The 25,941-nt window shown below is 52.9% G+C and overlaps 1 protein-coding gene across 2 annotated transcripts; it reads right to left on the bottom strand.

The window, feature by feature from the left end:
• Nucleotides 1–1,062: 1,062 nt before the first annotated feature.
• SNRNP70 (small nuclear ribonucleoprotein U1 subunit 70) lies at nt 1,063–24,316 on the bottom strand. 2 transcript variants are annotated; one of them, XM_033223980.1, is made up of 10 exons: nt 23,863–24,316; nt 22,945–23,101; nt 19,008–19,070; nt 18,841–18,895; nt 11,391–11,455; nt 11,179–11,241; nt 8,466–8,547; nt 5,221–5,322; nt 1,949–2,036; nt 1,063–1,868 (listed from the first exon to the last, which is right to left on the bottom strand). In XM_033223980.1, exons 2-10 carry the CDS (start codon nt 23,089–23,091, stop codon nt 1,220–1,222), a joined length of 1,314 nt encoding a protein of 437 aa, XP_033079871.1. In that variant the 5' UTR covers nt 23,092–23,101; nt 23,863–24,316; the 3' UTR covers nt 1,063–1,219. The 2 variants fall into 2 exon arrangements, with proteins under 2 accessions (XP_033079871.1, XP_033079872.1); XM_033223981.1 differs by having other exon boundaries at nt 1,063–1,841.
• Between the last annotated feature and the right edge of the window lie 1,625 nt (nt 24,317–25,941).

Below are 25,941 nucleotides of genomic sequence, written 5' to 3'. Positions count from 1 at the left end.
ACCAGTTTGTGCCATGTGAGTCCAAAATGGGCTTTTTATAGCCAATACTAGAAATCTATAGTTGCAGTATCTGGGGTATCTATGAAATATACTAATTAGAGGTAAGAAGTGCTTTTAATCCTAAGTCATTTCTTCCAGGGTCAGTTTTTCTATTTATCTTCTGGTCTGCTTTTCCTCAAATATCTGGGTATCCTTAGTTGATTAAACTGAAACCATTAAAAAGCAGACTAAAATCCTGCGGGTCAGTCACAGACCCTCTGAGTTACCAGGGCAAGTTTGCCTTCAGGCTGAGATGCTTCTAAAAGACACAAGCAGGCCTGAACACAAGCTGGTTTGCCTAGGCACCCCCCCGGCCCAGCTCCCAGGCATCCTGAGTGCCAACAAGGAGGCCAACTGTTCTGTCCCGAGCTCTGCCTCTGGCGTCCCACTCTCGCTCTCCTGGAGCTGCAGCCTTGACCCTCTAGGGTTCTGCAAGGCTGACTGGCTTCCTTCTCGGCACTCACCAGACTGAAGTGTTCTCACCACCGATGGCTTTCATCTTTTGTCCAGGAATTTGCTTGAAATCTCAATTGCTGGTAGGACCTCTTCTGTTTCTGCTCGTTACACCTGTCACTACTAAGTACGATGTGAGTCCACCCTTCCTGCTCTGCCCCATCTCACCCGTGCCCAGTGCGTTCCTTCTGCCTTTCCTCACCATGTATGCCGCTCTCCCGTGCAGATGGCAGCTTCCCTTGCATATTCAAAACTGCAGCTTCCCCGGAGTAATCATGTCCCCTCCTAATTAATTCCCAGCCCCCTACCAAGACAGGGGTATGGTCAGCCCTGAGGAATGTATGCCAGAGATGAAAAAGAAAAGAGAGAGTGAAAAAACAAGGGAAACAAGGAGCCCTAGAGAGACCTCCTCCCCACCTTCAACAGCTCTGGCTACTGGGCAGAGCCAGCCTCACGTCCTAACCCTCACGTTGTAACTACTCCCTGGAAACCAAACCAAGCAGGGCTAGCAAAAGTCAGGGACAACCTTCTGGGGAGGACAGCAGTGAGGAAGAAACCGAGGTGCCCACCATCAACAGGAAATTAATTTTATTTTTAAATCCAAGGGGCCAGAAGAAATCAGACACCTACCCTTGGAGGACAAACTCAGGTGGCCAAGGTTGGGGGAGGGGATGACAGCAAGGGGGTGGGCAGGAACGCGTCCAAACACAGCTGGTGGAGAACCTCTTCACTCCGGTGCAGCCTCCATCAAATACCCATTCTCCGGAGCCAGGTAGCCGTCGCCGCCCTCAGACTCCATGTACATGTCTCGGCTGTCGTTGCCCAGACCCTCCAGCCCGTTGTCCTGGCCGCCGCCCCCACCTCGGGCCTCATCCCTGCCCCGCTCACTGCCCCGCTCCCCCCGTTTGTGCTCGCGGTCACGGTCGCGGTCACGATCCCGGTCCCGGCGCCGCTCGCGCTCACTCCGGTGGCTCCGCCGTCGCTCCCGGTCACGATCCCGGCCCTTTTCCTCTGGACCGTCAGGGCCGTCAGGCCCGAGCTCCCCTGGAGGCCCATCATCAGGGGGCGCATCACCCGCCTCGGAGGGCTCCGCCATGTCGCCACCGCCCCCACGCAGCTCCTCCTTGCGCTCCCGCTCCCGCCGGGCCCGCTCCCGGCTCCGGCTGCTTCGCCGCTTCCGGTCCCGGTCCTTGTCCTTGCTCCGCTCCCTGGAGCGCCTCCGCTCCTCCTTGTCGCGACTCCGTGAGCGCCTCCGCCGGTCCCGAGAGCGGGAGCGTCGCCGTTCTCGCTCCTTGTCTCGCTCCCGGCTCCGCTCTCTGCGCTCCCGCTCACGGTCCCGGTCCCGGTCCCTGTGCGGAAGCGGCGAGGGGCCGGGCCTGGATGAGGTGGGCAGACCTGTGTGGCCGGGCTCCCCCCGTGACCGCCCCGACCCAAGACACCGGTCGCCCAATCTTACCTCTCATCATAGCGGGAGGTGTCATCGCGGCCTGAATGCCGGATGTTCACATCAGCCCCTCCTCTTCTGGTACCGCCGAGGCCTCCTCCTGGGCAGGGCAGACAGACAAGAGGGTCAGTATGGGCAGGGGCAGGGGCAGGGCCCGGAGGAGCAGAAATGAGCCGGCTCCAAAAGCAGAAAGGCAGCCCCTGGCTTAGTGTTCACAGGGTTGGGTCCCCCTCTGCAGTTCATCCCACACACTCCCATCACAAGACAGCCACATCTTCCTTAAGTAACTCACACAAAGCATTCGCTAGGAAACAGCCGTTACTGGAACCCACATTTGACCCCAAAGTGCATCATATTAACCACAGCGCACTTCACAGCCTCCAGTCATCCTCATCCTCACACAAGCCCGAAGCTAAAGATCTTTCCACCCAAAAATGTGATCGGCTTAGAAGCCTCTGGTGGCGTCCCCCAGCCTGAGGTCCAAACTCCTTGTCAACTGGTGGTAGCAGCAGCAAGAGTGGGCCCCGCCAGCGTCTGACCCGCAGCCCCTGGCTGCACGTCCCAGGCTTTCCCAGTGTCCCCGCGCTCACCTTCCTGCCAGTGTCTGCGCATTCTCCTTGCCCTGGACTGGTCTCCCCTTCCTTCTCTGGCGAACTCCCACTCACCCTTAAGGCTAGCCCGAACATCCCTTCCTCCGGAAGCCTCTCCTCACAGTCCTACGTACTCACAGTTGCAGAAATGCTTCCTTTCCCCGGAGTTTCAGGTTTGCTACCTGTCTGAGTCGACCCCTACCTGCCTCTCCCACTAGACTGCAAGGCACCGGGACTGTGGGCGCACTCGGCTCTTGCTCACGGTACCAGCAGGTGGCGCTGCAGCTGGTATAGAAAGGTGGATGTGTGTGTGTCAAGCGAATAGATGAACAGCCCCAAGGAACCTCATGGTTATGATGGAGAAACAATCTCAGATCAAGTCACTGGCCCACAGTGACTCAGCAAGGAAGGTGCAGAACTGGGCTGTCACTGCCGTCTGCTGCAGAACCTGCCTTCTCAAGCGTTCCTCTATCCCACACTGCCTGGAAAAGCTTCCGTGAGGCAGGGCTGAGTTCTGTATAGAAAAGAGGCTGCAGGGAGATATTCTTTTTTTTTTTTTTTTTGAGATGGAGTCTCGCTCTGTCGCCCGGGCTGGAGTGCAGTGGCCGGATCTCTGCTCACTGCAAGCTCCGCCTCCAGGTTCACGCCATTCTCCTGCCTCAGCCTCCCGAGTAGCTGGGACTACAGGCGCCCGCCACCTCGCCCGGCTAGTTTTTTGCATTTTTAGTAGAGATGGGGTTTCACCGTGTTAGCCAGGATGGTCTCGATCTCCTGACCTCGTGATCCGCCCGTCTTGGCCTCCCAAAGTACTGGGATTACAGGCTTGAGCCACCGCGCCCAGCCAGGGAGATATTCTTATAGGAAGCCGGCAGCAGACCAGGCACCTGCCATATCACAGGCACAGGGCAGCTAGACTAGCCTTTACTATTTTCAAGTCATGACCCAGCAATGAGTCACATCATCAGTCTGATGGGTTGCAACCAACATCTTAAAAAACAAAACAGCAGAATATAAAATACAACTATATACTTACTACACAGAAAAAACTGTTTCCTCAAACTTTAGGTTATAGTATTTCTGCAGGTGCACCGAGTCAAGATGTTATTGGCTAACACCAACAAAAAGTCTGAATGGCAATTGAACTAGAAGATTCTGAGATTCTGGAAAGGCTGAGATTCCAGAATTCTCCTGCCCCAACAGGAAACAGCAGAGCTGTAAGAACCCACTCCACCCCGGAGAGACCAGAGTAAGGTAAGAACATGCCTGGTAAACTCAGAGGCTCAGCAGCTTAGAGTGTGATCTCCCTAGCACAGGCGAATCCAGAGCGAGGATACAGGGCTGGGAGGCAGGACAGGAGTCCCAAGTGGCTACTACTGCCTGGGTGTCTGCCCAGGGATCATCATCTTCTCTGACAACTGTCACTCAGCTTTGCAGGATTCAGTCGTCAATAAGCATGCCTGAGTAGCAGGACCCCAGGCCCAACACTGAGTCAATCAGATGTGCCCAGCCCGAAACAAGAGACCCATCCAGGACTGAGTGTAAAGCCGGGGCCTGTGGCATGCCTGCACTGGGCCAGTGCAAAGAGGCATGGGACAGACCCAGCTGCATGGAGGCTAAGGAGGCAGAAGCAAGCTGTGGGCCGTCACACATCACAGGTGAGTCATCCCAGCTTTTTTTTTTTTTTTTTTCTGAGACAGAGTCTTGCTCTGTCACCCAGGCTGGATGGAATGCAGTGACTCGATCTCGGCTCACTGCAACCTCCACCTGCTGCGTAGATGAGATTACAGATGCCCGCCACCACGGCTACCTAATTTTTGTATTTTTAGTAGAGACGGGGTTTCAACATCTTGGCCAAGTTGGTCTCGAACTCCTGACCTTGTGATCCACCCGCCTGGGCCTCTCAAAGTGCTGGGATTACAGGCGTGAACCACTGTGCCTGGCCTGGCTGCCCCAGCTCTTAACAGCTTCAGCTACCAGGTCCTCTTAGATCCATGGGCATCACATACCTCTGAACTCCAAAGGATGCCCATAATTCTGTATCAACAGAATTATGTTTCTTTTTTTATGTTTTTATGTTTCAGGAAGCTCAAGTTTATTTCTGATACCTGCAGCCAAACTGACCTTGCCTGAGACAGCAAACGACAATGAGGAGACTGAATGCAGGAGGCTCAGAGGGCAGAGGCTGCCTCTGTGTTGCTCTTGACTAGAAGCCTGGCATACGGCTGGTGATCAAATAGGTACTTGCTGAATCAGTAAAATAGCGAACAAGAGCAAGAACAAGCAGCAGAAGCAGATAAGCAAGTGACATTTACAACCCCAGAATGCGTCACTGCCAAGCTGGGCACCCAGTACACTGAGCTCAGCAAACTCAGGTTATTTCCACTAAGAGGAGGACAATGAGGCAGGAAGAGGTGACCCCCGCAAGCAAGTGGGGATGCCAGCATGTGGGCTCAGGCCTCTCCAGGCTGGTGCCCCTGCTCCAGGTTGGTGCCCCTGCTCCTCACAGTAACCCAGAACGAGGAGACAGGCGGCTGTCAGAAATGTGATGGCCACGAAACAGAGAAGCTGGAGATGAGGACGCGATGGGAGACGTGAGCCGGCAGGAGACAGAGAAGCAGAAAGCAGCCAAGAAGGGAGAACAAGGCCACCAGGTCCAGCGTCCCCGAGAGCCCGTCGAGGGCAGGACGTGCTCACCTAGCCGCCGGGGCCTCCAGCCCTTCACGGTTCGGCCCCTCTCCACATCCACAAGGACCCTCCTGCCATCAATCTTCTTGCCGTCTGCGTGTTTGTAAGCGGCTGTAACAGATGTGGGGAGGGGGAGGGGAGGAGTCCCCAGAGGGTCCTCTAGTCAGGACAGGCCCGGCTCTACAGAATCCCCGCCCTGTGTCCCCATCATCACCCACACGCACACGCCCAACAGACAGCCAGGCAACTGACAGCCAGACCAACCCTCTCCCAAATCGGCGAAGGGCCTGCTCCATCTCAGCCTCTGCTTCCTCTCAGCACCCCAACCACTCCTGGTCGAGGGAGATGTTCACCCTCATCCACCACCCCCTGGGATCCCCGTCCTTCCTCTCCCACATGATGGAACAGCCCCCTCCCGCCAGGGCGGCCAAAATCGCTGCAAAGAAACTGAAGGTTAACTCCACGCTGGACTCTGCTGTGGGGGAGGGGGCTCCTCCACAACCCCAAGCATGCACCCTGAGACACAAGCCAGGGCAGGAGGCCCAGCTGGGACGCTCCGCACCCCAGACCACACCGGTTTTTGTTTTTGTTTTTTTTTGGAGGGGGGTGAGTGTGGGGGGAACAGACATCAGAACAGAAAATGAACCAGAAGGGGGTGGGAGAAATCTTCAGGAAATGGCAGGGAGCAGAGAGGCGGGTTATACACTCCCAGGGGGCCTGGCAGGGCCCCTGCAGCAGGGGAGAGGGGCAGTGGAGGAAGCATGGGGTGCCGTGCGGTGCTACTGAAAATCCCTGCCTTACCTGAGATGACTGACTCTGCCTCCCCCCAGCCCCGCCCCATCTCGCCCTCCACACCCCTGGCTCAACACGCGCTGGGAGCGAACCCCAGCCTGAGCCTGCCAGGAAAGGGGAGTCGTAGAGGGGAGACGGGGGAGAGGCTCACTGCTGCTCTCGGGTAGTGCACAGCAGAAGGCAAGCCTGAAGCCCTGGCCTGTGATCACGTGGGGCTATCAGGAAGGCCAAAAAGTCCCTGTTCCCCCACCCAGCCCTGGCCTAGCGGGCTGTCCTCAACCAACCGTAATACCCTGCCCCGCCCCAGCCCGATCCCCCCCAAATAACAACCAGAGGAAGAGAAAAAGGTGCCATTTACCGATGCCGGCCTTGCGGGTGTCCAAACCGAGCGGGATGGGGGGGGCTCGGCAACTCCTGGGGGCCTGGCGAGGAGGCGGGCTTCCCGGGGGGGGGACACGGGACCGCTTACCTGGAGCCCCCAAGCTTACCTGAGCACGCGCACAGACCCCACACCCACCACCATGGGGTCAGCTAAAGCTACAGGGAGGGGAAGTTGGGGGTTCTAGGGAGTCAGGAGAGGGAGAGGAACCACATCTCCTGTACCACCTGGAGACAGGCAGAGGACGTGGTGGACCCCAAAGAAATCTCAAGGAGGCCTTAGAGTCAGGGAAACGAGGATTATCATCCGAGCTGGGCACTGGAAAGCCCTGGACTATCTCGTGTGAATTTACAAAGAAGGCTGGGGAGGCCTCAAAAACCTGTCCAACCTCACCAGTCCCCAAGTCACACTGAACTAGGCACACAGCCCACCCCCCGCGACTTCTCCACCTCCAACTCCATGCTCCCTCCCACCAGCTGCGTCTGCAGAGGCTGGCACACAGGGGTCCAGGAGATGGTGCTGCCCGTGCTCTGAGGAGGGGCCACTTGGCCCCTGAACCCACAGGAGGGGAGTGGGGAAAGGCATTTAAGGACCAGGATCAAAGTCAAGCGAAGGAACCCCGCTCGGGTTCAGAGTCCCAAACCCCAAAAGAGGCCCATCCCGGGAGGAACAGCAAAGAAAACATGTGATTGTGTTCGTCTAGGCCTCTCTCTCTCTTTCCCTCTCTCAAGTCTCTAGACAGTGGAAGGTTCTTTAGTAAAAACCTACTGACACCTTCAGCTGCTGGCAGCCTACCCCTTGGTCCCTCCCACACCCCAAGCCCCAATTCCATGCACTTTGGGGAGCTCCTGACCACCTCTGGAGAGCGGCTGGACACCACAGCCAGCCCCCTCGGGAGGCCTCAACCACAGGAAGGAAGACAGGAAGGGCGCAGAGCACCCCAAAACTAGCAGCCAAAAAGACTCTCCAGGGCCAGCACAGTAGCAGCCCCACAGAAAGCACGGGGGCAGGGAGGGAAGGCTGAAGGGTTCCAGTGGAGCCCTGGCCTGGTGCCCTGCCCTCGGTGTTCCCGCCACCTCGCCGCTGACATCGCGAAGCCGGGTCATCAGAGGCTGGGTGGAACCCAAGCGGAGAGGCCACCGCCTTTCCTACCGGGTTCATCCTTCCCCTCCTGGGATCAGCAAGATTCTCGGAGAGCATTCGGATCGGGGCAGGAGGGACAAAGGGCACCCAAACAAGGAAAGGGCCATGGGTGCGGGGAGGCTGCGGGGGCGACTGGGGTGGGAGGAGGGGCGCCTCGCTGCTCCTGAGCTGCCTGGCTAAGCTGGGCTGGTGTGCGGTGCTGAGTGATCTTACCCATGATACAAACCCTTATACCAACCATACACTGAGGTGTTGTAAGGGGAGCGTAAGCATCAGCTGCAAGCCAGCTGCGTGGTGGCTGCAGTGACAATAAGAACAATCAATTAATACGGCGGCCCCTGGACACGCCGCAGCCCTGCCCACCCTCCCCCACCCATCCCTGCCCATGTGGACGCCGCGGCAGCCTCAAAGGGGGCTTTGGAACTGTAGGGGCAGGCGCTCAACATGCCTATCACCCCACTGCCCACTGAGGAACAGGGTGGGGGGCCAGGGTTGGGGAGGCAGAGGGTCGGGTGGCCCAGCCCCAGTTCTACTGGGGGGGGAAGAGACAACAGGTTCAAAGGCCAGTCCTCATTGCAACCTGGCCACCCCCAACTTCGGTGGGGGGAATAATGGGGAGAGACTCCCCCAAAATCCGACCCCTTCCCCCACCTCCAACTGGCCCCAGCCCCCCACCCAGTTCCCTCTTTGCCCCTGAGGTTCAACGTGTGACACTTACCTCCCCAGGTTCACACACACACACACGTTGTGGGGGATTTGGTTTTTTTTAAAAATCACGTATATAAAAAAAAAAAAGATACATCAGAAACAGAGGGAGGAGGAAAAGAGACATCGCTAATGTCAGGTGTGGCAGGGTGGGGGAGGGGACAGACTGGGAGGGGCTGGGGCAGCAGAGAAGTGAGAGCGGGTCAGAGGGCAAGGCTCGGCGGGAGGTACTCACAGTGCATGTCTCGCTCGTGTTCGTACTCAATGAAGGCATAGCCGCGGGGCTTTCCTGACCGCTTACTGTAGACCATGTGTATCTGTGGGGCGCATGGGGACATGGGTGAGTCCCGCCACAGAGCGGCTCCACCCCACCAACCCCACAACAGCCTGCGCACCAGGCTCTGGGCCAGGTGAGGTCTCAGACGCTCTCTGTCCTTCAAGAGCCCTGAGTGACTTATGTTCTAATTGTAGGACCAGAGGGCACAGAGCCAGCTTCCTGGAGAAAATGACACTTAAGACCTAAAGAAAGAAGAGAGATGAAGGAGGACAGTGAGGAGTCAGCCTGTCAGGAGGAAAAGCAGTAACTCCAGAGGTCCAATGGCCTGGTGGCAGGAGGGCAGGAGGCTGGGGATGCACTTCAGCAGAGCTGGCTCACGTACTGATGACAGAGAGCCCCAGGAGATGAGGCCACAAAGGTGAGCAGGCCCAGGGTCACGCGCCCCAGCGCCAGGCCGAGAAGCATGGTCGCTGAGGAGCTGGGAAGGGTGTTGAGCAACGAAGGGCCAATGTGAGTGTAGGTCTATGTGGAGTCAGGAGGACACAAATGGACTTAGGGAAATAGGAGGGAGTTGTGTCGCCCAGGCTGGAGTGCAATGGCGCGATCTCAGCTCACTGCAACCTCCACCTCCCAGGTTCAAGCGATTCTCCTGCCTCAGCCTCCTGAGTAGCTGGGATTACAGGCGCCCGCCACCACACCTGGGTTATTTTTTGTATCTTTAGTAGAGACGAGGTTTCACCATGTTGGCCAGGCTGCTCTTGAAATCCTGACCTCATGATCCCCCTCCTCGGCCTCCCAAAGTGCTGGGACTACAGGCGTGAGCCACCGCACCTGGCCAGGGACAGCGGAGTTCTAAGAGAAAAAGCAAGGACATGTGCACATCCAGGGAGGCTTGAGAGAATGTGGCATGCTGAGGGATGGGTCCCATCCCGAGGATGGCAGCAAGAGAAGGGGGGTGGGGGATGGGGTGGAGGTCCACGAGGCCACACAGCTTGGGGAAGAGTCCTGTAAGGTCAGATGGTCACAGCTGGACCTGTCCTAACATGCTAGTGACCCATGGGACGCTGACCGCTGAGGAGATGGGGTCAGCTCTGGATGTCAGAAAGACTCCTCGGGGACCATGTAAGGGAGAACAATGGGCAAGGAAGGGCTGTTGAGACAGAGGTGGCCAGAATGAACCAAGGAAGATTTCTGGGAGGTGACAGCATTTGAGCTGGTCCCTCAAGGATGGCTAGTTCTCCATTCACATCACTACCAGTCGGCGACCAACTGCTATCATGGATGAACCTGGGACCCCACAGCCTCCAAAACACAACCGAGATTCCTGACTCGAATGGGATCAGAGGGACAAGGGTGGGGCCAAGGTTATCACTGGACTGCGCAGGGCAGAGCAACGTGTGTATACACATATATACACAGGCATACACAGATATATGCACACACACACACAGACACGAGACACCACAATTGGCTAGTATTTTGTATTTTTGTAGAGATGGGGTTTCGCCATATTGGCCAGGCTGGTCTTGACTCCTGACTACAGCTGATCTGCCTGTCTCGGCCTCCCAATGTGTTGGGATTACAGGCGTGAGCCACCACGCCCGGCCTACAATACTTTTTTTTTTTTTTAGACGGAGTCTTACTCTATTGTCCAGGCTGGAGTACAGTGGCACGATCTCAGCTCACTGCAACTTCCGCTTCCCGGGTTCAAGCAATTCTCCTGCCTCAACCTCCTGAGTAGCTGAGATTACAGGCGCCCGCTATCATGCCCAGCTAATTTTTGTACTTTTTAAAGTAGAGACCAGGTTTCACCACGTTGGTCGGACTGGTCTTGAACTCCTGACCTCAGGTGATCTGCCCATCTTGGCCTCCCAAAGTGTTGGGATTACAGGCATGAGCCACCACGCCTGGCCCAACAATATTTTTTTTTCCTTTTTGTGGAGAACAGGGTCTCACTACATTGCCCAGGCAGATCTCGAACTCCTAGGTTTAAGCTATCCTCCCGCCTCTGCCTCCTTAAGAGCTGAGATTACAGGTGTGAGCCACCGCACCCGGCCTGACATGTGTAAGTATTTTAAAAAGATGTATCAAAAACAAAGTAGGGAGGAGAAGAGACATGGCTAACATGAGTTTGTGTGTAGGGTGGCCTCAAGCCCTCACTACTGCTCAAGGAAGGCATATGTCTCCCATGTTAGATAAAGGAAATCAGGCACAACACTTAAGTGACTTAAAAGAAGATTGGTAAAACAAAGCCTTCCTCTAAAACAAGACTCAGCATACGTATTCTGCCAAGACGCAAAGAGTATATATTTCCAGCTTTGACGGCCACATACTCTTGCAACAACCCAACCCTGCCTTACAACAGTAGCAGCCAAAGACAATGTGTAAACAAACAGACCTGCCTGGCTGAGCAGCAGGAAGACTTTATTTACAAGCAATAAGTCTGCAGTTTGCCAACCCCTGCTCTCAATCAACCACCAGCAGTCATTACTTCTCATTTTACTTCTGCTACCCAAGGTCTGCTGCATGGAAATACAGTCAGGATGCATAAACCCAGGCCCTGAAATGGTGTGAGCCATGCTCAGGGCTGGGACCTCTCTCCCTCCCTTTTAGGACACAACCCCTCCTCCATGCACCCTCAATTCAAACACCCTGACCCCACTCCACTTACTCTTTTGATGGGTCCGTACACCTCAAACTCTCTCCGGAGCTTGGATTCGGTTGTGTCATAGTTCTACAAGGAGATGGGTATGACATTAAATGGGAGAACAGAGCTGTCCCACAGCCCCTGGAACATTCCCAGTACCTAGCCTATTTGCCCTTTGGGCCAGACCCAGGCTCTCAGCAGCATGGGGTTCCAGGAGCTGGGAGCTGGGGACTTACCACTCTCGCCACGAAGAGAGTCTTGAAGGCATCACCCTGAGCATTGGGATCATTGTGAGGGTCCCCTGTGCAGGAAGAAGGGAATTTTGTAAGTTGAAGGTGTCCATGGTCTCAGGTAGCAAAACAAATACGATGGGCAGAGGCCAAGAAGAAAATGGTGGCACTGGGAAAGGCCCCTAGCTGGAGGAACATGGGTGGTGACCTGGCAACCTCAGGCACGCCCCTCTCTGAACCTGTTTCTCTGAGGCACAGTGGGCTTTATCAGAGTGGCTGAGAGATAATCCAGGCTGCTGAGGGGAGGAGGTAAGGCTGACTTCAAGCTGACAGGATGTGGCAGGCCCAACTGCCATTTCAGACCTACATAAACCCTTAGGGCCTCATCGCTCCCAGATGCAAGGTGATCCAAACAGTAACAGCCCAACTGGGACTCCCTGGAAATGCAGCTGATGCCCCCAGGACACATCAAAAGAGTAAGTGGAGTGGGTCAGGGTGTTTGAACTGGGGGTACATGGAGGAGGGGTCGTATCCTCAGAGGGAGGGAGAGGTCCCTCCTGTAGGCAGGGCCACACTGCCACCCACTGGACACAGACTGCAACTACAGCCCATGGGAAAACCTGAGACCAAGTGATCCCAAGGCTATGAATGAGAGCCAGAAGAGCAAAGGCTAAGTAAGCTCTGCTTTCCCGTCTCTGCCCTGTGTCTCTAAAAGGAACCCAGAACTGCCGAGCATCAGATTAGATCCTCACTCCAGTCTCGCTGTGAGGCAAACTGTCCTACCTGGCAACTAAGGAATAACAATCTCCAAAGAAAAGAGCCAGGAATCTCCTGAGAAACCAATTCCATAGTGATCCTGCTGGGTCAGGCCTGGGAATAAGTCCTTTTCACCAAATATGGCGGCCCCAGCACATAACGACCCTGACTCCTGCCAGGGCCTTAAGGACACTGCCGGTTCTTCCATGGCATAGGGCTCCCCTCAGAAGCCCTGTCACATTCTGGGAGAGTATGAGAAAAGGAGTAACATTAACCCAGAGGTTGCAATTTTTTGAACTGCAGACGTGTGAAAAATCAGACCCTGGCGATGACCCTGAGCAGGATATAAATAACTCCCACATGCTTAGCATTCCAATAATGGAACACTAGGCATATAATTTACTGAGCACATACTATGGCCCAGACACAGTGCTGGATACTGATATTTGTTTATTACTATTTTGCCAACGGAAGCAAAACAGAACTCGAGACACAGAAAAAGGGAGGTGTCAAAGTGGCAAAGGGCCAAGGCAGACTTCACCTCTCACCCCGCACTCGAACTACCAGGCTCCTTCCCCGAACCCCCGGGTGCTACCTTTTCAGGAAGACAGCGTGGGTGTTGCCAGAAGCTAGAGAAATAAAGTATCAGATTTTTTTTTGAGACAGAGTGTCACTCTTGTTGCTCAAGCTGGAGTGCAATGGATGGTGCGATCTTGGCTCACTGCAACCTCCGCCTCCCGGGTTCAAGCAATTCCCCTGCCTCAGCCTCCCAAGTAGCTGGGATTACAGAGGCACACCACCACGCCCAGCTAATCTTTTGTACTTTTAGTAGAGACAGGGTTTCACTATGTTGGCCAGGCTGGTCTCGAACTCCTGACCTCAGGTGATCCACCTGCCTCAGCCTCCCAAAGTGCTGCCATTACAGGCGTGAGCCACCGTGCCTGGCCTAAGGGATGTTTTAGAAAGCAAAAGCTTGAGCCACAATGTAAGGGAATTGCTATCTGGGACGAATGGAAATGTCTGAAAACAACTCCATCTCGGTGTTCTCCCCACCCAATCCTCACAGTTGCTTGCCAGGCTGGGCTCGGTGGATCACACCTGTAATCCCAGCAATTTGGGAGGCTAAGGCGGACGGATCACCTGAGGTCAGAAGTCAGAGATCAGCCTGGCCACCATGGCAAAACCCCATCTCTACTAAAAATAAAAAATTATCAGGGTGTGGAGGTGTGTGCCTACAGTCCCAGCTACTCAGGAGGCTGATGCAGGGGAGAATCACTTGAACCTGGGAGGCGGAGGTTGCAGTGAGCCAAGATGGTGCCACTGCACTCTAGCCGGGGCAATAAAGCGAGACTCTGTCTCAAAAAAAACAAAAAGTTCCTTGCCATACCACATCCGTGAGCATTGTAATTTTCTATGGCCAGGTCTCTCAATTTGCACTGGCTTTTTTTTCTTTTTTTTCCCTGCACCAGCTAACTCTCATTCATTCAAAAGGTAATTCTTTTTTTTTGCCAATGTTTGTGCTTTTGTAAATAGGTAACTCTTAAGCGTCTACTATGTGCCTGGAAATGCTGTAGTTGTTGTTGATTTGGCAGTAAATAAGACAAAAAAGGTTGGCCAGGCACGATGTCTCATGCCTGTAATCTCAGCACTTTGGGAGGCCAACGCGGGTGGATCATGAGATCAGGAGATCCAGACCATCCTGGCGAACACTGTGAAACCTCGTCTCTAATAAAAATACAAAAAAAATTGGCCAGGCGAGGTGGCGGGCGCCTGTGGTCCCAGCTACTCGGGAGGCTGAGGCAGGAGAATGACGGGAACCCGGGGGGCGGAGCTTGCAGTGAGCTGAGATCGTGTCACTTCACTCACTCCAGCCCGGGCAACAGAGCGAGACTCCATTTCAAAAAAAAAAAAGGTGCTGGGCGCAGTGGCTCACAGCTGTAATCCCGGCATTTTGGGAGGCCGAGGCAGGTGGATCACTTGCGACCAGGAGTTCGAGACCAGCCTGACCAACATAGCAAAACATCGTCTCTACTAAAAATACACAAAAAAATTAGCTGGCCATGGTCCAGCTACTCAGGAGGCTAAGGTAAGAGAATCGCTTGAACCAGGGAGGTGACGAAGATTGTAGTAAGCCGAGATCGCGCCACTGTAGTTCATCCCGGGCAACAGAGTGAGACTGTCTCAAAAAAAAAAAAGAAAGACAAAAAAGGTGTCTACCCTCATGGGGTTCATATGCTAATGGAAGAAGTAAATAAGGAGATCATATGATCACATCAGATGACCAGCGATAGAAACAGGTGACTTTATAAGGCAGGTTAAGAAAAACCTCATAAGATGCTAATATTTAATGAGGAGCTGAAGGTTGTCACAGCAGCAAGGAAACACACCCAGCAACACCAGACAGCAGGCATTCTAACAGTTACTGTGGAACACTACAGTGGGACCAATGAATGCTGTAGGGTTGGGGAGTGGACGAAGGCCAAACAACAGCTGAGCTTCCTGAAGGACAGCCATAAGGAAACCACCCCAGCACACCGCCTGAGTTTCCTGGAGTGCTTGCTTACCTGGGGTGGGGGGGGTCACAAACGTGACTAAAGGGAAAAGAAAATGCAGCAAAGCAATGGTACCCAATTCCTGAAGACAGAGAGCACGAAAGCTCAAAGAGGGTAGTACAGACCCAACGCCAGGCAGTGGCCCACCATGCGTGCAGAGAGCCCTGCCAGCACCTCTCCCTTAGGAAATCATTGGTTAGGGGCTCATCTTAACCCAGAGCAGCCCAGAGCAGAAACTCAAAGGAACTGGGCCGTGGAGTCGGGAATTAGGCTTTGAGGTGCTCGAGGTCCCATCTCCGAACTCTCACTCTTTGTAAGCGTGCTTGCCTCAACAAGCCTCCATTTCCTTATCTTAAAAATGGGAGTCGCAACCCCTGCTGCACTTGGAAGCTGTGAGAAGTCAGTAACACGAAGTACAAGTGCTCAGCAAGGAGGCATGGTCCCCTTGACAGGAGCTGTTCATTGTGATAAGGCACAGCAAGCTTCTATAGTTACGAGTGGAGGCTCTCAAGGGCACAGAAACCCACTGAACTTGATCCGTTCTTTTATTTCTTTTCTATTATGGAGAAGTTCAAGCACTTAATGGAAGTAGAGAACAGTACAATGAACTCCCATGAGCCCGCTTCCATTATCAACATGCGGCCAGAGTTGTTTCATCCCTATCCTCCCACAGCCCACTGCATTTGGTTTTTTTTTTTTTTTGAGACGGAGTCTCGCTCTGTCACCCAGGCTGGAGTACAGTGGCATGACCTCAGCTCACCCCAACTTCTGCATCCCGAGTTCAAGCGATTCTCCTGCCTCAGCCTCCCAAGTAGTTGGGATTACAGGCTCTTGCCACCACACCTGGATAATTTTTATATTTTCACTTGAGACAGGGTTTCACCATATTCACCACTCGAACTCCTGAGCAGCCTGGATCACTCAAGTGATCCTCCCACCTCAGCCTCCCAGAGTGCTGGGATCATAGGCGTAAGCCACCGTGACCAGCTGGATTATTTTAAATGAAATTCCAGATAGCACACCACTTTGGTCTCTAATAGAGACTTTTAAACATCATAACCACAGTGCCACTATTACATCTTCAGAGCTAATATTTACTAATTCCTTAACCTCATCTATGATCCAGTGTCCAAATTCCTCAATTGGAACTTTTTTGTTTTTTTTTTTTTTGAGATGGAGTTTTGCTCTTATTGCCCAGGCTGGAGTGTAATGGCGCGATCTCGGCTCACTGCAACCTCCGCCTCCCATGTTCAAGCAATTCTCGTGCCTCAGCCTCCCGAGTAGCTGGGATTACAGGAGCCCACAACAACGCCTGCCTAGTTTGTTTTTTTAATATATATTTTTAGTAGAAACAGGGTTTCACCATGTTGGCCAGGCTGGTCTCAAACCCCTAACCTCAGGTGATCTGCCCGCCTTGGCCTCCCAAAGGTGCTGCGATTATAGGCGTTGAGCTTCCGTGCCCAGCCTGGAACTTTTTTTTTTTCTTTGAGATGCAGTCTTGCTGTCACCCAGGCTGGAGTGCAATGGCGTGATCTCGGCTCACTGCAACCTCCGCCTCCCAGGTTCAAGCGATTGTCCTGCCTCAGCCTCCTAGGTAGCTGGGATTACAGGTGCATGCCACCACGTCCAGCTAATTTTTGTATTCTTAGTAGAGACAGGGTTTCACCATGTTGGCCAGGTTGGTCTTGAACTCCCGATCTCAGGTGACCCATCTGCCTTGCAGGATTACAGGTGTAAGCCACTACACCCGGGCGGAACTGTTTTTAAAAAGCATTTGTGGCTGGGTGTGGTGGCTCACGCCTGTAATCCCAGCACTTTGGGAGGCTGAGGCAGGCGGATCACCTGAGGTCAGGAGTTCAAAAACAGCCTGACCAACATGGAGAAATCCCATCTCTACTAAAAATACAAAATTAGCCAGGCGTGGTGGCGCATGCCTGTAGTCCCAGCTACTCAGGAGGCAGAAGAATCGCTTCCACCTGGGGGCAGAGGTTGCATGCAGTGAGCCAAGATCGCACCATTACATTCCAGCCTGGGCAATAAGAGCAAATTTCCATCTCAAAAAAAAGAACATTTTTGGCTGGGTGTGGTGGCTCACACCTGTAATCCCAGCACTTTGGGAGGCTGAGGCAGGAGGATCACTTGAGCCCAAAAATTCAAGACCAGCCTGGGCACCATAGTGAGATCCCATCTCAGTTTTAAAGTTTTTCTAGAAAAGAAAAAAAAAAAAAAAGACCCACAGTGGATTTTGGTTGGTTAAGACATGGATAAACTAGGCTGGGTGCAATGGCTCACGCCTGTAATCTCAGCACTTTGGGAGGTTGAGGCAGGTGGATCACGAGGTTAGAAGTTCGAGACCAGCCTGGCCAATATGGTGAAACTCCATCTCTACTAAAATTACAAAAATTAGCCGGGCATGGTGGCGCACACCTGTAGTCCCAGCTGCTCAGGAGGCTGAGGCAGGAGAATCGCTTGAACCCGGGAGGCGGAGGGTGCAGTGAGCTAAGATTGCACCACTGCACTCCAGCCTGGCGACAGAGCGAGGCTCCCTCTCAAAAAAAAGAGACATAGGTAAACTAGTTATAACAGACTGTGACTGTGCTGTCCAGGCAAGAGGTGACCTGGGTGGTGGTGATGGACATGAAAAGAGAAGTCAGGTTTGTGACACTTAGAAAGTAACACAAATAGGTCTTGTTGAGAGACCGAGAAAATGGTTAGAAAAGGTGTTAGAAACAAATTGCATGGCAAAAAATGAGGTCATGACCAGCACAGTTGAATGTCTACGTCCCAGAGAAAACACCCAAAGGAAACCAGGTTGGGGGCGAAGGAAAAGCCCTGTGGTTTGGACACTGATTCATTCTGAGATGCCTCTGAGGCATCTGAGGAAAGACATCAAGGCAGCGTTCCGACAGCCAGTGTCCAAAGAGCGCACCACCAGGTGCCTCTGTCACACTTCTGCGTAGCACCCTGAGGAAACCCTGCACTCCAGGATTTGGAGGAAAGGGATTCATCGAAGTCCACAGGTATAGGAGGAAAACCTGTCTTCTCACTAGAGTCATGTCATGTTCTGAGAAGTGAGTCGTTTGATGGTGATATCGATACGCAAACATGAGACGGCACTTCCATGAGCCTAGATGGTATACCTCACAACACTCCTGGGCTAGAGGTGCGTCCCACTGCTCCGAGGCCAAGCATGTTACTACACCAAATACTACAGCAACCCTAACACAATACTAAGTATTTGTGCATCTAAACGCATCTAAGCATAGAAAATGTACAGTAAAAATATGGTATAATCTTTTTTTTTTTTTTTAGATGGATTTTCGCTCTTGTTGCCCAGGCTGGGTTGCAGAGAGCAGATGCGATCTCAGCTCACTGCAACCTCGGCCTTCCAGAGATTCTCCTGCCTTAGTCTCCCGAGTAGCTGGGATTACAGAAGACTGCCACCATGCCCAGCTAATTTTTGTACTTTTAGTAGAGACAGGATTTCGCCATGTTGGCCAGGCTGGTCTTGAACTCCTGACCTCATGATCCACCCGCCTCGGTCTCCCAAAGTACTGGGATTATAGACGTGAGCCACTGCACCCGGGAAAATATGGTATAATCTTATAGGATCACCATCACATCCACAGTCCCCTGCTGACTGAAACACTGTTATGCTGCATGTGACTGTACAGTTTTCACCCTCACAATAAAGAGCCACTGGAGATTGACATCTGACCCTCTTATGAGTTTGCTTAATGGCAACAATATACCTGTCTTGTACTCCAATTCCTCTTCTATGTGGAGGGGATGGAACAACCTCAGCCGAGGAGCTAAGGTTAGAGCCAGGACAGACCCACTCGCTCACAACTCATCGCCTCAGCCTGTGACACCCAGCTAGGTTGTGGGAGTCCCTTAACTGTCCTCCCCTGCAGGAGGAGCCCAAGGTACCGGGGTCTCCCTTCCTGCCAACTTTTACTCTATGTTCTGCTGCTGAAAAGCCTAAACCAAAAACAGTGCTTGCCAAGTGGCAGGGGCTAAATAAATAAACTAACAACCCTGCTCCCCGCAAAACAGGCTTTGGGCGACAGCAAGGTCCTGGGTATGACCTGGGAAGAACACAGAGGGTTTGGGGGAGGAGAGAGCCGTATGGTGGATGAGAGACTTACACATTTTAAGCTCCGTCTCCACTTCTTGCTGTCGCCGCTCAATCTTTTCCCGTCTCTGTCAGGAGAAAGGGGAGGTAGAGAAGTAAATGCAGATAGAAGTGTCCTAGCGTCAAGGACCATCTGCAGACAGTGGCAAAACAGGGGGTCAGGAAGCAACAATCACATACTTTCCTCTCCATGCGCTCCTCTCGGGTTTCTGCACGAGTTGGAGGCGGGGCATCTCGAGGGTCCTGGGAACAAGAAGAGAGGTGACAGGGTGGGAAGGACTAGGGGAAATGGCAAGGGTCACTCACCAAAGAAATAAGCAGGTCAACCCTCCCACCCCCACCCCCTACAAAAATAAACATCCACTCACCCTTCCCCGTCACAGTGCAGGGAGGGGAGTGGCACAGATCAAAGCATGGTCTGCGGCCACGCACAGTGGCTTTCCACTTGTAATCCCAGCACTTTGGGAGGATGACACAGGAAGAACGCTTGAGCCTAGGGGTTTCAGACTAGCCTGGGAAACAGTGAAACACCATCTCTACAAAAAATTTAAAAATGAGCTAGGCATAATGGCACACACCTACAGTCCCAGCTACTAGGGAGGCTGAGGGGGGGAAGGATCTTTTGGGCACCAGAGGTTAAGGCTGCCGTGAGCCATGATTGTGACACTGCACTCCAGCTTGGGTGACAGAACAAGATCCTGTCTCAAAAACTAAGCATGGTCCACGGACCAGTACTATCCAAACTGTTGCTGGACTGCGATGAGTACAGGTAAGTACAGAAACCATGAGTAAGTGTTCAGAAACTTCAATAATTTCACAGTTTGATGTCCACTGACTCTAATACAAATTCGGTCTTTTATTCTGCAGATCTTTTTTTTTTTTTTTTTTTTTTTTTGAGACCAAGTCGTGCTCTGCTGCCCAGACTGGAGTGCAATGGCGCAATCTGAGTTCATGCAACCTCTGCTTCCCAGGTTCAAGCGATTCTAAGCCCCGCTTTCCCCTCTGTGTTCCTGTGTCTCTAAAACGAACCCAGGAACTGACTAGAATCCTTCAAGCGGTTCTCCTGCCTAAGCCTTCTGAATACCTCGGATTACACGCACATGATAGCATGTTGGCTAGTTTTTGCATTTTTAGTAGAGATGGGGTTTCACCATGTTGGCCTGGCTGGTCTCGAACTCCTGTCTGAGGTCTTTCTTTAAGAAGTATTTCCATCATATTTACCAAAAGCAAACAGATTGGGAATAGTATCTGTCCTTCACCAAAGACAGTTGAAAAAGCACTGGTCTGGGTGACATCTAGCTTAGGAATATAGTATTTAGGAAACACACTGCTTCTCACAGCTCCAAGTATCACTCGCATTGAACAAACTGCCAGAGGACGTGATGGGAATGGAGTGATGGCAAGGCCCTGCTGATGAGTGCCAGTGAAGAGCACCAGGCCTGAGGCAACATGAGCTGACAGAACAGGGCTCCAAAGCCCACAACTGCACACTCTCTGAGGGCCAAGGCAGTTCTTTAAGGTCTCACCAACCACACATTAAATAGTAACTGGCTGGTGGGGTGCGGTGGCTCATGCCTGTAATCCCAGTACTTTGGGAGGCCGAGGCAGGCAGATCACAAGGTCAGGAGTTTGAGACCATCCCGACCAACATGGTGAAACCCCGTCTTTACAAAAAATACAAAAATTGGCCGGGTGCGGTGGCTCAAGCCTGTAATCCCAGCACTTTGGGAGGCCGAGACGGGCGGATCAGAAGGTCAGGAGATTGAGACCATCCTGGCGAACACAGTGAAACCCCGTCTCTACTAAAAATACAAAAAAAAAAAAAAACTAGCCGGGCGAGGTGGTGGGCGCCTGTAGTCCCAGCTACTTGGGAGGCTGAGGCAGGAGAATGGCGCGAACCCGGGAGGGGGAGCTTGCAGTGAGCTGAGATCCGGCCACTGCACTCCAGCCTGGGTGACAGAGCAAGACTCTGCCTCAAAAAAAAAAAAAAAAAAAAAAATACAAAAATTAGCCAGGCATGGTAGCGCATGCCTGTAATCCCAGCTACCCAGGAGGCTGACGCAGGAGAATCCCTGGAACCCAGGAGGCGGAGGTTGCAGTGAGCCAAGATCACGCCACTGCACTACACCCTGGGCAACAGAGTGATACTCCGTCTCAAAAGAAAAACAAAAAAGTACCTGGCTACCAGGCATGGTGGCTCACACCTGTAATCCCAGCACTCTGAGAGGTCAAGGCGGGTGGATCATCTGAGGCTAGGGGTTCGAAACCAGCCTGGCCAAAATGGTGAAACCCCATCTCTACTAAAAATACAAAACTAGCCAGGCGTGGTGGCGCATGCCTGTAATCCCAGCTACTTGAGAGGCTGAGGCAGGAGAACTGCTTGAACTAGAAGTTGCAGTGAGCTAAAATCATGCCACTGCACTCGAGCCTGGGCAACAGAGCAAAACTGTCTCATAAATAAATAGTAACTGAGACCAAGCACGGTGGCTCACGCCTGTAATCCCAGCACTTTGGGAGGCTGAGGTGGGCGGATCACAAAGTCAGGAGATCGAGACCATCCTGGCTAACACGGTGAGACCCCGTCTCTACTAAAAATACAAAAAAATTAGCCGGGCATGGTGGCGGGCACCTGTAGTCCCAGCTACTTGGGAGGCTGAGGCAGGAGAATGGCGTGAACCCGGGAGGCGGAGCTTGCAGTGAGCTGAGATGGCGCCACTGCACTCCAGCCTGGGCGACAGAGCGAGTTTCCCTCTCAAAAATAAATAAATAAATAAATAAACAAACAAATAGTAACTGGCACATGACCTGCATCATCAAAGGGCACCTACCACAGCCCGCGCCCATTAAGTTAATTTAACTGGCCAGTAACATTTCTCAAATGCAGGTTCACCAAGGGTGGCAAATCCCACTGAAGATACACTTTTCTGTTATCTACAAACTTCTGCTGTGCAACTCCCTCGCCTCCAGCTGCCCTTCCCTACCCAATGCCAGAATGTTCTTGTAACTTCTGGCTGTGTGCCAGTTTTTCTCAGGTGTGCTCTGATGCACCTAAGAGATGACCTTTGTCATCCCATTTCACAAATAAAAACACAGAGGTCCAGGAGCCTAAGTCATTCATTCCTATTTACCCCGAAGGTGCAGAGCTAAAATCCCCATCTGCAGCTTTAAGCCCTCCAACACTCAATACTGGGTGCTAAGTCTTTATGAACATCATCTTATTAACAATAAAAATGGTAAACAGAGTAACAAAGGCTGACATGTGCTGACTGCTTTGGTGCCAAGCCCCCGATACACTTTGCATTTTAATTCTCCAGCATTATGAGGGTGCTACCACTATCCCCTTGCTAAAGATAAAGAAACCAATGCATGAAAAGGATACAACATTTGTCCAAAGTCAGAGCTGATAAATGGTGTTGGTTAAGTGCAAATCCTCAACCACTACTCACTGAATTTTCACAAAAATTCTACAAAAGGGGTACTATCAAACCCCACTTTTTTTCTGAGACAGTCTTCTTCTGTTGCCCAGGCTGGAGTGCAGCGGCACGATCTCAGCTCAACCTCCACCTCCTGGGTTCAAGTGATTCTCGTGCCTCAGCCTCCCAAGTAGCTGGAATTACAGGCATCATCATGCCCGGCTAAATTTTGTTACTTTTAGTAGAGACGGGGTTTCACCATGTTGGTCAGGCTGGTCTTGAACTCTTCACCTCAGGTGATCCGCCTGCCTCAGCCTCCCAAAGCACTGGGATTACAGGCGTGAGCCACCGCATTGGGCCACAACCCCACTTAAAAAAAAAATTTTTTTTTTTTGAGAGACAAAGTCCTACTCTGTCACCCAGGCCGGAGTATAGCGGCACAATCACAGAGCACTCCAGTCTCCAACTCCTGGGCTCAAGCAATCCTCCCACCTCAGCCTCCTGAGTAGCTAGGACTACTGCCGCACTTGACCACACCCGACACCCGGCTGCAACCCCATTTAAAACAGCGAAACTGAGGATCACAAACATTAAGCCCCTCACTTAAATCACACAGCTAGCAAAATGGTCAGAGGCTGGACTCGCAAATCCAACCCCTTGCTCCCCAGAACCCAAACCATTCCTGGCCTGCTCAGTGAACTCACCTCAAACTCTCGAATGTACGGCGCAATGCCACAATAAGGTTGATTGTGGTGTTTTTCATGTGGCAGTTTCTCCAGGGGTGGCAGGTATGGGATAGGGTCACGGGGGGCAAAGAGGGCCAGAAGGTTGGGCGGCAGGAACTGGGTCATCTTGCCAAGTCTGAGAGCAGAAGCAGGACAGCCTTAGGTTAGATCGGGTCTGCAGAGAAAGCCCCTATTACTCCTTGCCTCTCAAAATAAGAAAGAAAGGAAAAAAGTCTCGGAATTAAAACAGGCTTTGTAAGGGCAGAGAACGGTCCTGTGTTACGGAGAAAAGGGTAAAAGTCTTGTTGGGGGTGGAGGTGAAAGGCCGGTAAGAAACAAAAATAAAGGCTGAAAAAGGGTTCCTGAGTAGTGAAGTCTCAGAGTCCTGAGACACGAGCTGTGGGGCGGAGAGGTTCCCTGGGAATTTCTGGGGGAATCAAGGACCCGAGGAGAGAGGCCCAGAGCAGTTGTGGCTGCTCGTCCCGTACTGTGCAGAGCAAATTACTAGACGCAGTTTGCAAAGGCCTGGAGGTCGGAAGTCTCCGAGCAAAGAAAGAGAAACATAAGGAGCGAAGCCCCAAAACCAAGTGCTTGTGGGTAACAGACCTGGACCCCGAAAAGGCGAAAGGAATTATGGGTAAGGGTCCAGGACAACATAGAAAAACGAAAAAGAAAAAAGGCCACACACCGCCAGGGCCTGTGGGTAGGGAATCGCGAGGGCGATGTGGGAAGCGGGCGTGGGTGCCCAGAGAACTCAGGGTCCGGGAACGGGATGCAGAAGTGACCCGTGGCGGGGACGTGGGAAGGGGGCCTGGCCGCGGGGAAGAGGCCCGGGCCCACCGCTGGGGCTTCTGGGTAGCGGCCCCGCTCCCCGTCGGACCACTCAGTCACACTCACTCGCCGCGCAGCGCCCTCCTAGCGCTGGTGTCTGTCCGGAGGCTCGCGGCGGCTGCGGCGGCCCCTCAGCAACAACAGCTCCTGCTTCGGCTTCCACTCTGGGGGCGTCTGCGTCCGTCTGATTCCGTCGCCCGCGCAGCGAGCGCACCAGGCCGCTGCTCAGGAACCCGCGCGGCCTCAGCTAGCGACTGGAGCAGGGGGTGGGTCCCGGCCGCAAATCCCTCCGCCGTCTGCACTACGCACGCGCCGCGCGAGGCCAAGAACAACCCACACGCTAGGACCAGGCGCCGCCGCGGCCACAGCGCACGCGCGAGGTCACTACCCCGCCTTCGGGCACCTTGAGTACTTCAACCGCCTGGAGATGGCGTCTGCACTGCGCGCGCGCGCTTAGCCCCAAGCCGCCCCTCCACCTCCCGCTTTCCGCTCCAAACCGCCTATGTCCGCGAGGCTCTCCCGGATGCTCCGCCCCTTTGCAATCACACTTCCCGGATCTTGCGCGCATGCGTTCTGCGTAGAGACCTATAATGTACCTCTCCGCCGACTAGCAAAGAGTCCCTAAGTGAATAGCCTGATTGCGTTGATGTCTAATCTATTCAATCGATAACTGTTCATCGAGCATCTCGTGTGTGCTAGGCACTGTCTGGGCTTTGGGGCTACAGCACGTGATTAAAGCAAAGTCTTCTCCTGCTAGGGCTTACAATGTACTGGGAGAGACAATAAAAGCATTTAACTGAGTAAAGATAATTTGAGGCCGGGCGCGGTGGATCACGCATGTAATCCCAGAATTTTGGGAAGCTGAGGCGGTCGGATCACCTGAGGTCAGGAGTGCGAGACCAACCTGACCAACATGGTGAAAGCCTGTCTCTACTAAAAATACAAAAATTACCCGGGCGTGGCGGTGCGCCCCTGTAATCCCGGTTACTCGGGAGGCTGAGGCAGGAGAATGGCTTGAACTCGGGAGGCGGAGTTTGCAGTGAGCCGAGGTGGTGCCATTGCACTCCAGCCTGGGCGACAGAGCGACTCCGTCTCAAACATTAATAAATATAAAAAATAAAAGATATTTTGAGATAGTGGCCAGCATAATGAAGAACGATGGAGCAGAATAAAGGGATGGGAAGTGAGAGCGAGTCTATTTTAGAAAGGGTGATAATGGAAGCCTCCTCTGAAGAGGTAACATTTGAACAAAAGCCAGATAGAAGCGAGATCTGTAGTGGGGCGGGGGTGGGGGGGGGTGGGGGGGGTGGTGTTTAACAGTATAAGTGCAAAGGTCCTGAGCTGGGACCAGATGGCAGAAATCTCAGGTTGTTAGCCATGAGATCAGAGAGCTGGCACTTACGTTATTTGTAGCCCTGTTGTTAAGTATCTTAAGTTTTGTGGATAGATTCAATAGCCTGTTTAATAACTGCAGAAATTACTGCAAAATTCAATTGACTAATTTTATGTTTCAAGAAAAAGGCTGAGTGCAGTGGCTCACACCTGTAGTCCCAGCACTTTGGGAGGCCAAGGCAGGTGGATCACTTGAGGTTAGGAGTTCGAGACTAGCCTGGCCAACATGGTGAAATCCCATCTCTACTAAAAATACAAAAATTAGCTGGGAGTGGTGGCACGCACCTGTAATTCTAGCTACTCGGGAAGCTGAGGCAGGAGAATTGCTTGAACCTGGGAGGCAGAGATTGTGCCACTGTACTCCAGCCTGGGCAACAGAGTGAGAATGTGTCTCAAAAAAACAAATAAAATAGGCTGGGTGTGGTGGCTCACACCTGTAATCCCATCACTTTGGGAGGTCACAGTAGGAGGATCCCTGAGATCAGGAGTTCAAGACCAGCCTGGGCAACATGGCGAAACCCCTTCTCTACTAAAAATACAAAAATTAGCTGGACATGGTAGCATGCGCCTGTAATCCCAGCTACTTCAAAGGCTAAGGCAGGAGAATTGCTTGAACCTGGGAGGTGGAGGTTGCAGTGAGCTGAGATTGTGCCACTGCACTCCAGCCTGGACAGAGCAAGACTCCATCTCAAAAAATAATAATGATGACTGGGCACAGTTGCTCACACCTGTAATCCCAGCACTTTGGGAGGC

The sequence above is a fragment of the Trachypithecus francoisi genome, unplaced genomic scaffold, assembly GCF_009764315.1.
Source record: "Trachypithecus francoisi isolate TF-2019V2 unplaced genomic scaffold, Tfra_2.0 Lachesis_group12, whole genome shotgun sequence".
NCBI lineage: Eukaryota > Metazoa > Chordata > Mammalia > Primates > Cercopithecidae > Trachypithecus > Trachypithecus francoisi.
Note: the sequence above shows the minus strand (reverse complement) of the source record. Positions and strands in the feature narration are given on the sequence as shown.